This window comes from Vitis riparia, chromosome 19 (assembly GCF_004353265.1).
Source record: "Vitis riparia cultivar Riparia Gloire de Montpellier isolate 1030 chromosome 19, EGFV_Vit.rip_1.0, whole genome shotgun sequence".
Classification (NCBI taxonomy): Eukaryota; Viridiplantae; Streptophyta; class Magnoliopsida; order Vitales; family Vitaceae; genus Vitis; species Vitis riparia.
The window spans coordinates 25,224,029-25,236,385 of NC_048449.1; the positions used below are offsets into that span (position 1 = coordinate 25,224,029).

Here is a 12,357-nt window from a genome sequence, read left to right on the forward strand (position 1 = left end):
GAAACTTAATCTTAATTTAAACACACTTCAAACATGTAACACATTTACGGAATATATTTAATTAATGACCAAAATGCATCATGGATCAAGGCAAAATACTAATGGGCAACATGTTCAACTCCTGAGTATGGCCAGAAAAAAAATATATATGTACCTTGAGATTCTTAGAAATGAAAGACGAGTGGCTTGCTTTGTAGGATGATCATCTTTGTTATTTTGGTGTGAGAAAGAAAAGATGACTAAGAGAGAAGTAGATAAGATAGGAGACACCAAGACACGGAAAAGGAAAAAGCTTTTAGGGTTTTTGCGGAACCCTCCTCTTTTCAATTTGGTAGGTTTTTAAAGGTACCCTTCTTTTCTTATTTATTTGGGATAATTTGATTTAGAAAAACATGTTTTGTTTTTAGGGTTATTAGATCAAAATGATGAAATAATCTTAAATTCATAATTCTAAGCATCCCATCTATTTCAATTTCAAAACAAAAGGGTTTCTATTTTCTTGTAAAAAAGATCTCTTTTTAAATATATTTATATAAAAATAAAATAATTCTTATTTTTACAACCTTTCTTAATTAATAAATAAAGGTTATTTAATTAAAAGATCATAATGATAAAACTCAATTTTAAAAATTTAATCCTTCTGATAAAAATACCTCATTCTTTTCTCACAAGCATCCCACAGGAAGAGCGTTGTATTGTGTTGAACTTCTTCTCGGCTTCTCTCTCTTTCTTCAATTTTGATTTCACACCCAGCGCTGCCGGCGATCATCACGCCATCACTAGCGACTGCCTACGAGCCATCCGCAGCACCCACTTCAACCCCATCGCCGGGGTATTGCTCTCCATACTTTCTATCTATTTGATCTCTCCATTTCTTGCCTAGAATTTAGGGAAGTTTCACGTGCTTGTATCTGTTCAATGAAATGGGAAAACACATTTGGGTTTTTTGAATGCCGATTCGCAAATTAATTCAAAAAGTATTCCAAAAATGGGGGAGACTCATGAAAATTCCAATCATTGGAGCACCCGAAATTCCGAAATTTCTTACCAAGGGATTTTTGAATTGAACAGAAATGAACAAAGGCGGAGGCGCCGGTGGAGGTCCAACAGCAGCGGCGGCAGCGGCGGCGGCTCAGAAACAGAAAACTTTGTTGCAGAGAGTTGAAACTGACATCGCTAATGTGGTTGATCACTTCACTTTCTTAGTTAACGTTGCTCGGGTACCATTACTTTGTTCTTTTTAAATTCTGTTCCTTTTTTTTTTTTTTTAATTCATTTTCTTCATGATTTTATCTATTGGCAGAAACTTGTTGGTAAAATGTGGTTTCAAATATATGTATCAGACAGTAAAATCTAGGGCGTTGAGCATCTATGTTATTCTTTATTTTTATATTTTTGTTCTAATTACAAGTGGAAATGAGAAAACAAAGAGTTCTTTTGGAGACATTTCTTGTTGTTTTTTGTTTTTGACTTACATTATGTTGCTAAAAATTACTTTAATTTTTTTTTTAATTAGTTTATAAAAACCATCATATTTCAATATAAGTCTAATTCTCGTATTATATATATAGGTAATTCTTGTATTTATATAAAAGTTACCACTATTTTTCGTTTTTTATATCTAAACCAACACTAAGAAAATTGATGACCAGAGAGGCAGGCCTGCATTATTTCTTTCTGGAATCTATGGTATTAAGATGGATGTGTGACAAATGGCTATCACGGGAGATATTCAGGATTGACCTTAGCAGTGAGAAATGATTCATGCAGTTTACCTGAGTAGTTGGGATATATAACTTTATTGAGTTCAGTGACTCAGTTGTTCGTAAGGTGAGGCATGCTTTAAGCTACACAATGTAGGTAATAGAAACAACTTGCCCATGAAGTTAAAACATTGAGATGGGGGAACAATGTACCCATGAAGTTAACACAGTTGAGATGTGGTTACTGAGATGCAGGAATGTTGAAACAAGAAAAATCATGATGAAATGGATGTGTTCATTAAAATTGAGATGTAGCATCAACCAATAGTAATATGAGAGGAAGTTGCCTAAAGATGGTTTTGTCATGTGCAACAAAGATTAAATTGGAGTGAGGAGAAGTAACGGCTTACAATTTAATGGGAAATATGTCCTTAGATTTGAATGAGAAAAAAGGATTCATGTGACCAAATTCCAAGTAGCTGGACACAAGGGTTTATCAAGTTTAGTCACTTTAGCGTACAGTAAAAAACAACAGTCAAATCAAATTTCTGAAACTTTGTAAAAGTAACCTTGATGAGAGTCTATCTTGTGGATATATTTTTGAAATTTTATATGTAAAATCATTTATTTTTTTGATGCACATCCATGCTACATCTCAAGAGAAGCCCCCCTTCTCGATTGACGAATCATTCCTTTTTGGTATGTGGAACATGGATTTCACTAGGTTAATTTTTTCTTTTAAAGTCAAATGACCATTGATCCCATCATTTGAAAGACTTGATGAAAGTAATGATTGGTGAATGAAAGGATGGCTCATGTACAAGAACAGGCAGAGGTGAGTTTATGTTTGGCAATGATAATTTAACATGGCCTCATGTTGTTAAACTAGAGTTGGGGAGTCTAGACTGGATGCCATGATGCAAACCAAGGGGAATGAACCTCTAGGACTAGGTCCTCTCCTTCAAGACTAATTCTTGATGATGAAGATGCCAATTTGGAGAAGAAAAAGAACGAAAATGGTTAGGGTTATAAATCTAACAATTGAAAATAGAATGATTGATTTATGTTTGTTGATGATGATTGATAATGATTTATGAGGCTACATTTTTATTGTTTAACTTTCAAGTTTTGAAGTTCTTGCAACTTCTTGTATGATAGGAAGTTTTTTGGTGTTTGGAATTTGAAATTTTGGATCTGCATGATGGTATTGGTGCTATGCGGTTGATTACTAAATTTGATATATCATGTGCTAATGTAATTAAATTAGAATTTTTTGGTGAGACACTAGCATATTAACTTATATACCATTGTGTTAGTGTCTTGTGAAATTTACAATATTATTTTCTTGCAGCCACAAATTTGCTTGCAATATTATTTTCTTGTGGATACAAATTTGTGACATACAAAATTGCATCAGTCTGCTGAGTTGCACCCTACTTCACTCAAATGCATGTTGGATTGCACCTTGCACCTATGCTTTAATAGACCATCTTAAGTACACCTTGCGCTTTGATGACCATGGTGAAATTACACTTTTGGTTTTCAGAGAAAAGAAAGAAAGAAAAGAACAGAAACAAGGCTATGTCTGCTGAGGATGACACAACTTTGGTTGTAGCTCCAAATAATTTATAGGATTTAATTTCTTTTTAATAACTATTTTCAAGTTTAAGTTCATGTCACTACATGAGTAAACAAGTTGTGTATGTGGATGTATGAGACACTTGGCATTGTTATGCATTGATAATGTTGCCTTTGCCTTAGCTATTCAATTTCCAATAGGTAATTCATGGTGCATAGATGTCACCAACTTGCACTTGCTGGAAGTTTTCAGCAAAGCAAGTCTCACAATCTGATGCCATTCATCAAGGATGCAAACATATCAGAGTGGTAAGCAATTGTATGAGTGATGAGTTAGTGTGCATGCCCCTTCATAGCATCTTTAAATGATGGATAGGTGAACTCAATTGTAGCAAAACAAGCTACCTTGATAGCCACAGTGATATAATTCTTTAAAGATGATAGTCAACACCCATTCCACTATGAAATGGACTGGTTGTCATGCCTCTGTGCAATACCTAAGCATATTTTATTTCAACTAATCATGCCTGTTGTGTTTCATTGTTGTCCTGATTGAATGAGATATTGACTTGTCTGTTTTTGGTTTCTTGTAGTAGAGATGGAACTAAAAGTTGTCTTATGCTTTATTTTTCTAGTTAGCACCACCCTTGTGCAAGCCATGATGGTTCACAAGAACCCCTACCGGATTTATTATATGATTGAAATTTGGAATTTATTGACAAGGGCCCCTAATTTCTGCAAATTTAGGATGTGAGCCAACAAAAATACAAAATTAGGAACTTATTTTCAAATTATAGGTGACAAAAGTCTGAGCTATGCTGGCTCTTAAAGTGATATGGAGATCTGTAGGAAGGAATTTAACAACCAAGACAAGTATTACCCAGCAATATTGGCTGAGAAAGGGGCTCTTCATTATTTTCCCTGAATAAATGTTGCGACTTAATGTTTGCTGAGGGAGATATGAAAAAGGGAGGGTGAATTAATTTCCTTATTCACCAAGGGATTAGTTGGTTCTTCTTAAAGATGTCAAACATGGATTTAATACATCTTAACAATTGTGAAAATACTAAATATTTTAAAGCATTGCAATGAATCTAATGTAATATTCTCTTGACAGCAATTTGTTTGTTGTAGGTGAATGACCCGCCAGTCAGAAATTCACAGGAGGCTTTCATGATGGAGATGCGTGCAGCCAGAATGGTAATAGATGTGTTTCATTGTAGTTGTCCTCTTCTCATACGCACACATGCATATAGATAGACGCACATAAAAGCAATAAAAGGAAAAAATTATATTCAATCCTAAGTCTTGAAGGAAATACCTCTTTGATGAGAAGATGACTTTTTTTCATACGAATACACATATACCTATACATCAATTTGTGGCAATAAGAAATTTTTATGACTTTGCCCCCAAGCCTCGAGGAAAGACCTATGTCTGATGGAACTTTTAGCTTCAGGGGAAAGACCTGTGTTTGATGAAAAAGTTCCTAGTCTATGGTCAGAATTGACTGGTCATACCAAAATCTAGTTTGAAAACCTAGCCATTTGCATTGCTTTTGGGTCATAATCATTGTGTGGAATATACAGTATGGTGTTTAAACTGATTCGATCCCCTCAGCCTTGAGTGGCTCGACTGCTGCTAGCCCCCTCTGTCCAAACATACTTCTTTAAACTGATTAAATCCCCTAAAAAATTCTCCTGTTATGCTACTGCCAGAGATTCCAAGCAAGAATTGGGAGGCCAGACACCATTGCTTCCTGCTATTTCCCCTTGATAAATTTGTTTTGCCAGATGCTGGAAGGCACAAATACTGTCCTTGGGAATGTGAAACCAACCAAAACAATAAGAACATGGACAACATTCCTTGGGTAAATAGATAATGGAGCAAATCGTGATATGATGACAACATGAGATTTGCATAAGTAACCCCAACTTCCCAAGATCCTTCTCTGTGCATCAACAGGTCAATTGTCAAAATCTTTTCCCATTCTGTCAGCTTGATAAAGAATGCCACTAGTGAGAGTTGAGGGTTTCCAGATCTCAGCTGCTGTCTCCCATCCTCTCCTGCAACCCACCTTTAGCCAGGATTTTCCCTCCCTGCATCACATTGCTAGTGATAACCTGGCCACAATATCCCTCCCAAATTTACCTTCCAACTGTAGCAAAAGAGATATAAGTTAAAACAGTCAATATCCCCCAACAAGATGAGATTGTAATAAATGTGTTGTACCCCATTTGGTCAGTGTAACTTGAAAGTGTGTCGACCCTGAAACTGTCATCTATTCAAAGGTAATTTCCATTGGATTTGTCAAATTTCATGGACTAGTTGAGTTCCATCCGCATCAAATACTATTGTTGACTGATCATTGAGAAAATAAAGGCTATGCTTAATTAAGAAAAACATCCAAAAGGGAGGGGGGGGTGAATTGGGTTTTTTTTAAATCTTTTCAAACACAACAAGTTCAAACAGAATATAAATAAAAATAAAGAGATAGAGTTAGAGAATTCAAACTCGGGTTTTATAGTAGTTCGGCACTTCCTTATCTACGTCCACTGTCCTCAATCTCCTAATCGAGTGAGGGTTTCACTAACTTGAAGTTTCAACCAAGCTTTTAATCTTCTTACACTTGGATTTTGGCTCCAATGAGCTCTTACATAATCTCTTCAAGATTCAAACCTCTATAAGGTTTTAACACTCAGATTTTTACAAGAATGAATCCCTCAACCTAGCTTAAGGATAGCTCAAATACAAGACAAAGTTAGGATGACACACAAGAGTGCACTAAAGGATATACAAGTGATGATTTAACACACTAAGAAAGAAATGAGAGTTTTTTGGTCAATAACAGGTAGGTCGACAATTGATTGCAAGTCTTCTCTATCTCATAAATGAAGTGGAGCTCTCAATTTATAGGTTTCTAAGCTCGGGAGCCAAAAACAGCAAAAGGGAGCCTCGACGGGTCGAGTTAGGGGTTGACCAGTTTACTAGCCGTTAGAACATTTAATACTTGGTAGGTTACCATTGCCTCGACCGGACCTCGACCGAGAAGAGGTGAACCTCAACTGGGAAGAGGAAGCTATTGGATGAGAGAGAGTGTTTTTAGCACTTCTCGATCAGACCTCGACTGGACAAGGGCAACTGGTCGACCGGTTCCCCAACCAGTTGAGCCGGTTGGCCAGAGCCTCGACCGGTTCAGCCTTTTAGCCCCGAAAACCTATCTTTTTCAATTCCTTTCTTTTTTAACACTTAGGCAAGGTTTTTAGGTGAAATAATATGTCAATTTTAAAACGTTTTGCTTAAGGTACATTTGATAAAACTCAGGTTTTAATGAAATCGAAGTTTTAAAGGATAAACCGAGTTTTCTAAGATGCATGAAACGGTATGAAAATCCTAAGTGCACTCATGCATTCATCTTACATTCGTTTCCTATGATCAAAAGTCTTCCCAAAGTCTTGATTTTGTATCCATTTGGTCCTTTGATGAATTTCCAAATTTATACCTGAGATTCTTTACTATTTAAAACAATTAGTCACTTAACCATAGTTTGTTATTATCAAAACCCGATTAGGAGAACCCTTGGGCTAACAATCATTTTTCCCAAAGTAAGTATATGGTTGGGAACTGTCCATGGACATCAATTTAAGTCTCTATGAAACACCACTTCTCTGGTAGGCATGATTCCTGAATGATTTTCTGTATTTACTTTATTTTATTTCAATTCTCTGTTCTTTAATATTCATGTAACAACAGGTTCAAGCAGCTGACTCACTACTGAAGTTGGTGTCAGAGCTGAAGCAGACTGCAATCTTTTCAGGATTTGCATCTCTTAATGACCATGTAGATCAAAGAGAGGCTGAGTTTAACCAACAGGCAGAAAAAACTGACCACTTGTTAGCTAGAATTGGAGAGGAGGCAGCTGCTAGCCTCAAGGAGCTTGAATCTCATTATTATTCTTCTGCACAGAGGACAAGCGATCCCCCACAGCCATGAAGACTGATCTAGGACGATAAGCAATGTAGTGCCCCCTTGAAAATCAAAATACTATAATTTGAGTTCATGTGTAGGTTAAACAGGTCAAAATAGTTTCACTGTGGTAGATGTAGTTCAGTTTGAATTTCAACCCTAGATGTATTATTACTAATGGCAAATGAGAATCTGTCTTTTTCAAGGTTTCCTTCCACCATAGGCCAGTGCATAATTGTCATACCTGTGCTGTTTTTGGTCCTTTTACCAATTCTATATTCAAATGCTGTTTTGAGGGATTTGTTCAAGCAGAAATCTTAAGAAGAAAGACTTCTTAAAAACATTTTTCATGGAGCCTGAACAGAGCATGGCGATCAGGAGACTTGATTTTTCTTTTTCGGTATCACAAACGCTCACCCTTGCCGCTTGTGTGGCCTCAGCTAGAGCCTTGGATCCTGTCATCAGTGAAGCTCCTAGTTTTTGCATGCTTCGAAGCTTGCTCTGTGCTCTTAATAAGTTTCTCAGCCTTAAGACAGACCTGTACATGCTTGATCAGTCATATAAGGAACTTCTCCCAAGTGGTATGCGATATTACATCACTTTATGGACCTCTCAGCTTTATCTGTCTACGCAGATGTATCAGGTGAATCATATCTTGTAGGTGTTAGGAAGAAGACGACTTCTCTCAAGTGATGGACATCAACTCATCACAGCTGGTCAAATTCTACACATTGAGTTGGGGATTGGCTCATATGCCTTGCGTCACAAGTCACAACCCATTTAAGTATTATCTGCTTTGGACCTGATACCATATCTTCTCAAAAACATATCTGCAAATATATGGTCCCGTGGTATTAAACAAAAGAAGATGACAAACGCTTGTTTCTTTGAATCGGAAATGCTCAATCAATTTTGTGGGTGAGAAGAGGCATCCAATTCTCCTATAAACCCGTGCAATGCACTAGGCAAATCTTTATGGCATTTGTGACCTTGAAAGGAAAGCATGCTTCTAAACCCCCCTTTTTCATTGCAAGAACTGAAATTTAGGAGAAAATTAAGGCACATAATTTCCAACATGACAAAACTACTTGCAAAGGGATATGGATTTTGGCCATTTCCTCTAATATTTTTCTCTCTATAAACGGAGGAAAATAAGTAGATTTAATCTCTTCCTTTTGTTCTTGCACAAATGCTTTTCTCAATTGCTTTCTTTGAGTTTCCAGAGAAATCCTAAACAATCAAAAGAGAATCTTTACACAGCTGCCAAAATACTTTTTTCTTTTAAGCCATAAATTCCAATCTATAAGAACATGATTGCTTTCAGATAACTACCCATGTCAGTTTGCTCATATCATCAAATGTAGAACCTGTTAGTCTAATAGATTCCCTTGGTTTGAATTAGGTTCATGTTTTTGAAATGAATTTATAATTTGACATAGTTCTAAATGAACTGCATATCCCAGGAGAAAAAGAAGTCTATTGTACAAACAATGAATGCAAATGCTATTTATTCATGCAAAAAATTCTACAAGCTTCACCATTTTATTTTGTTGGAGTATTCATGTGATAAAGAGAACTTCAGTTTAGCTAAAGCTTCCTTGCCCATCCTAAAGAAAATAAAGTTAATCAAGTACAAGCAAGCAGCAAAAGATGCACTGCTGCAACAAACATCAGGGAGCTGGTCACACAGGATATGAGGGAAGCTGATCTGTATTTCCTATCTTAAGTAAGACATGATTGCATCAGATCTTCTTGAGCAAAGCTTTCAGATGGGGTTGAAGACTATTAAGGTTGGTAGCCATCTGAACCACGTATGACAATTCTCCATTAACCAACTCAAAAACACGACTTATCTCCATCACCTGTCCAAGAGAAAGGTAAGAAAGTTTACTCTCAAGAGTCACTTCCAAACACAGTTGAAGCAAACTGGTTTTAACATAGATGCTGCATAGAGAGGGATCAATTAGCAACAGATGAGTAATTCTAATCCTCCTGACATTCTCTGAACTGTCATCAACATTTTGTTTAACATCTAATACAAAGTCATACTGCCAATGTGGAAGACTAATGAACCTGTCAACATAATGGCAGGCCAATACTTCAAAACAATTCATTATAACCATGTTGCATTCAGCAAAGTAAAGGCATTTTAGACAGCAATTAGGTCAGCCAAACTCAGCTCAATTAACGCCAATTAGAAACTAGAATCTAGATTCCCATTTGATGTTTTGCATTTCCATATAAATTTTTCTGGAAAATAAAATCAAAAGCAGGGGGAAAGTGCTGCATTTCTTCCATCTCATTTGCTCAGGGCTTGTCTGATATATCAATCCATTGCATTTTCCATGGCATTTAAAATATGAAATCCACCCTTAGCTTAGAGTTGTTTGTTATAATATAAACAGTCAACCAATAGAGCAAAGCAATCAACATGATGCTTGGCATTATAAGTTTGAAACCAAAACATTTCACGAAATCACTAAAAGAACTTAACCAACAAAAATGAGGTCAATTCATATGCTATGTCAAAACTAGGTGGACTTTTCAGCTTGGTTAATAAAACAGAATGTCTTATTTTGCATGGGACATCCCAAAATCACCCATGTCCATATGTTCATGTTGATATTAATCATAAAGAAGTGCTTAATATGGAAGACTAAAAGAAAGCATCCTCAGTACAAGTTTTCAACTTCTGACTAGGAAGTGGAATTTATTAATAGATAAAGGAGGAACGAAAGGGAGGGAGAGGGACAACATGCAAGCACCAACAGGCCTTTAAAGAAATGGTCAAAATAGAGAAAATAATATAAACTAAAATGAAAATAGAGGCCTAATTCTTTCATCTTTCATATGAAAAATTAACAATTTGAAAATGTATCAGTTTTTTAATAACTTTCATTGTGTTTGATTTTCCTTTATATTTTCCATAATTAAAAAAATTTGTGATTCCTTCATACTTTTTCCTTGGTACTTTCCATAATTCAAATGGAGCCTAAAGTTAAAAACAAAAAATCAACACCTGAATTTGTAGTGTGATAGGTCCACTAGACTGCAGATTCCATGGACCATACAGTTTAAAAAAAACTTACAACAAATTGGGAAATCTCCAAGACTGCTAATGTCCCTGGAATGACCTCCCTGAGGCGTTTGCTATCCCACTAGCAATCATTCAATTCAACTGCCCACATTTTTGAATAAGGGAAGGGATTGAGAATGTAGACCTCATTTAGAAGGTCAATCAACAGTTATGGGCAAAAAATCTAAATCCTAAGAAAAACATAGTAATAAAAATGAAGAAGCACTTCTGAACCAAGAGAGATTATTAAAGAGACATGGAAACATTTCTTTAGGAATAGAGAGCCCCAGCCAAAGATCCTCCCAGAAAAGAGCAAAGGGAGATTCTTGATTCACTAGGATCCCTAGTTTGAGAAAGGAACATCAATGCAGGCTAAATAAGATGATTTTGCACTACTCTTAACAACTACCCTCAAAGTTCTGACTGAAAAACAACTATCCCTAAAGGGGCCATGCAATTACATTGCATTTCCCTTTTATGAATACCACGTGTTTCCAGAAAGATTTTATCCATTCATTATGAAAATAAATAATGTGAATTTATTTTTATGAACCATTCCAAAGCTACACGGCAATAAGTCAAACTTTTTGTATGGGTTTGCCCTCTGATGGCCAACTTAAAATTTACCTTGGAGGCATTTCCCACAAGTTCACTCTGAAGCTTCACCAGTTTCTCTTCAGCATTATATGTCCCTTTCTGGAAGAAACGAAGTATTAGTGGCATTAAACAGGTAAGACCCCACAAGAAATATATTAAAAATAACATAGCAATATAAGTATCAAGGAAGGAAGAGATCTTCTTGGTGTTAATGGAGTCTTGCATTGATAATACAGTAGAGTGGTAAACTTATCTGTTAAAACACAAGAGGCTGTGCTCTTTATGGAAAGCACTATACGCATTGGGATTGCAGGCTTCAGGGGAAGGGCTTGATCAAGGCAGTTAGCGACTAAAATCATCTAATCAAGGTGCATTATCCAAGGAACAACACATGTCCAATAACTGAACTGCCTATTGCATATGACAGGGATGTGGGAACAATATAACCTAAACAAGAATTGAACTAAATTACCAGTCCCGGAGATGGGAACTGATAACACTCGTGTTTCCGATTGTGAAATGCAGATTTCAGCCCCAGGTCCGTTAAAGCTACTCCAAAATACATTGAAAACCCAGACAAGAAAGTAAGAAAAAAAAGGGGGTAAAATGAAGGAGAAGGACCTGAACTTCAACAAGACCAGTGCTTTGAGCGATGACAACTTCGATGGTACCGTCGGGTTTAGGCCGCCAATAGCCGCTCTCGGCGTGCATAGGCTCGCCGGAGCTCAATTTCCAAGTCTTCTGGCTATACGCAATCACCGGCTTTTTCAACAAAGAAAAACCGAAAAAAGGAAAGAAAAAAGTCATCGTCTTCATCATCATCAAAAGAAGAGGAAGTATTTAGAAAGAGAAAAAGGAGTACCTTGCCCGAATGAGAGAAGAGGAGCTCCTCGCCGTAGGAGAAGGAGTTGATGGTGGGGAAACCACCCTCGCCTTGGCCTCTCCATGTTCCCAGCAGGTAGGAAAGGGGCTGTATTGCAGGGTGTACCGGGGGAGGTGGGGGCCTGGCACTGTTGTTGGCATCCATCTTTGGTTTTGACTCTTGTTTGACTCTCCTTTCTTTGTAATCTGTAAATGCATCAAGGCTTCAACCACCCATTTTCATCCCCTTCTATTTTCTTCCATTCAGCCTTTGCCCTTTTGACACTTTCTTCAAATAAATGAACAAGAGAGGTAAGAGATTTTTGTTTTTGTTTTTGTCTTTTTCTTTCTCAATTACGAAAAAAAAAAAAAAAAAAGTCTAACTGTTGTCATATTTTCATCTCATTTTATTATTTTAATTAATTAATTGATTTAAAAAAAAAAGAAGGAATATTTGATTATAAGTTGAGTGAATGGAAAAATGTTTCATACCTAACAATCATTTAGACGTATTATTAAATGTAAATCTAACCTGACATGAAACTCATATGAAAAGAAAATGGGGAAATGAGATCC

The 12,357-nt window shown here is 36.4% G+C and overlaps 2 protein-coding genes across 2 annotated transcripts; one reads left to right on the plus strand and one right to left on the minus strand.

Annotated features, from left to right (window-relative positions):
- Positions 1-672: 672 nt before the first annotated feature.
- On the plus strand, positions 673-7,464 carry LOC117909220 (mediator of RNA polymerase II transcription subunit 22a-like). The gene is made up of 4 exons (XM_034823165.1): positions 673-832; positions 1,072-1,220; positions 4,416-4,481; positions 7,035-7,464. The coding sequence occupies exons 2-4, from the start codon at positions 1,074-1,076 to the stop codon at positions 7,272-7,274; spliced, it is 453 nt and encodes a 150-aa protein (XP_034679056.1). The 5' UTR covers positions 673-832; positions 1,072-1,073; the 3' UTR covers positions 7,275-7,464.
- A 1,262-nt stretch (positions 7,465-8,726) lies between these two features.
- Positions 8,727-12,051, minus strand: LOC117909219 (UPF0678 fatty acid-binding protein-like protein At1g79260). Its single transcript, XM_034823164.1, has 4 exons — positions 11,783-12,051; positions 11,542-11,682; positions 10,951-11,019; positions 8,727-9,109 (listed from the first exon to the last, which is right to left on the minus strand). The coding sequence occupies exons 1-4, from the start codon at positions 11,945-11,947 to the stop codon at positions 8,990-8,992; spliced, it is 495 nt and encodes a 164-aa protein (XP_034679055.1). The 5' UTR covers positions 11,948-12,051; the 3' UTR covers positions 8,727-8,989.
- Positions 12,052-12,357: the final 306 nt, after the last annotated feature.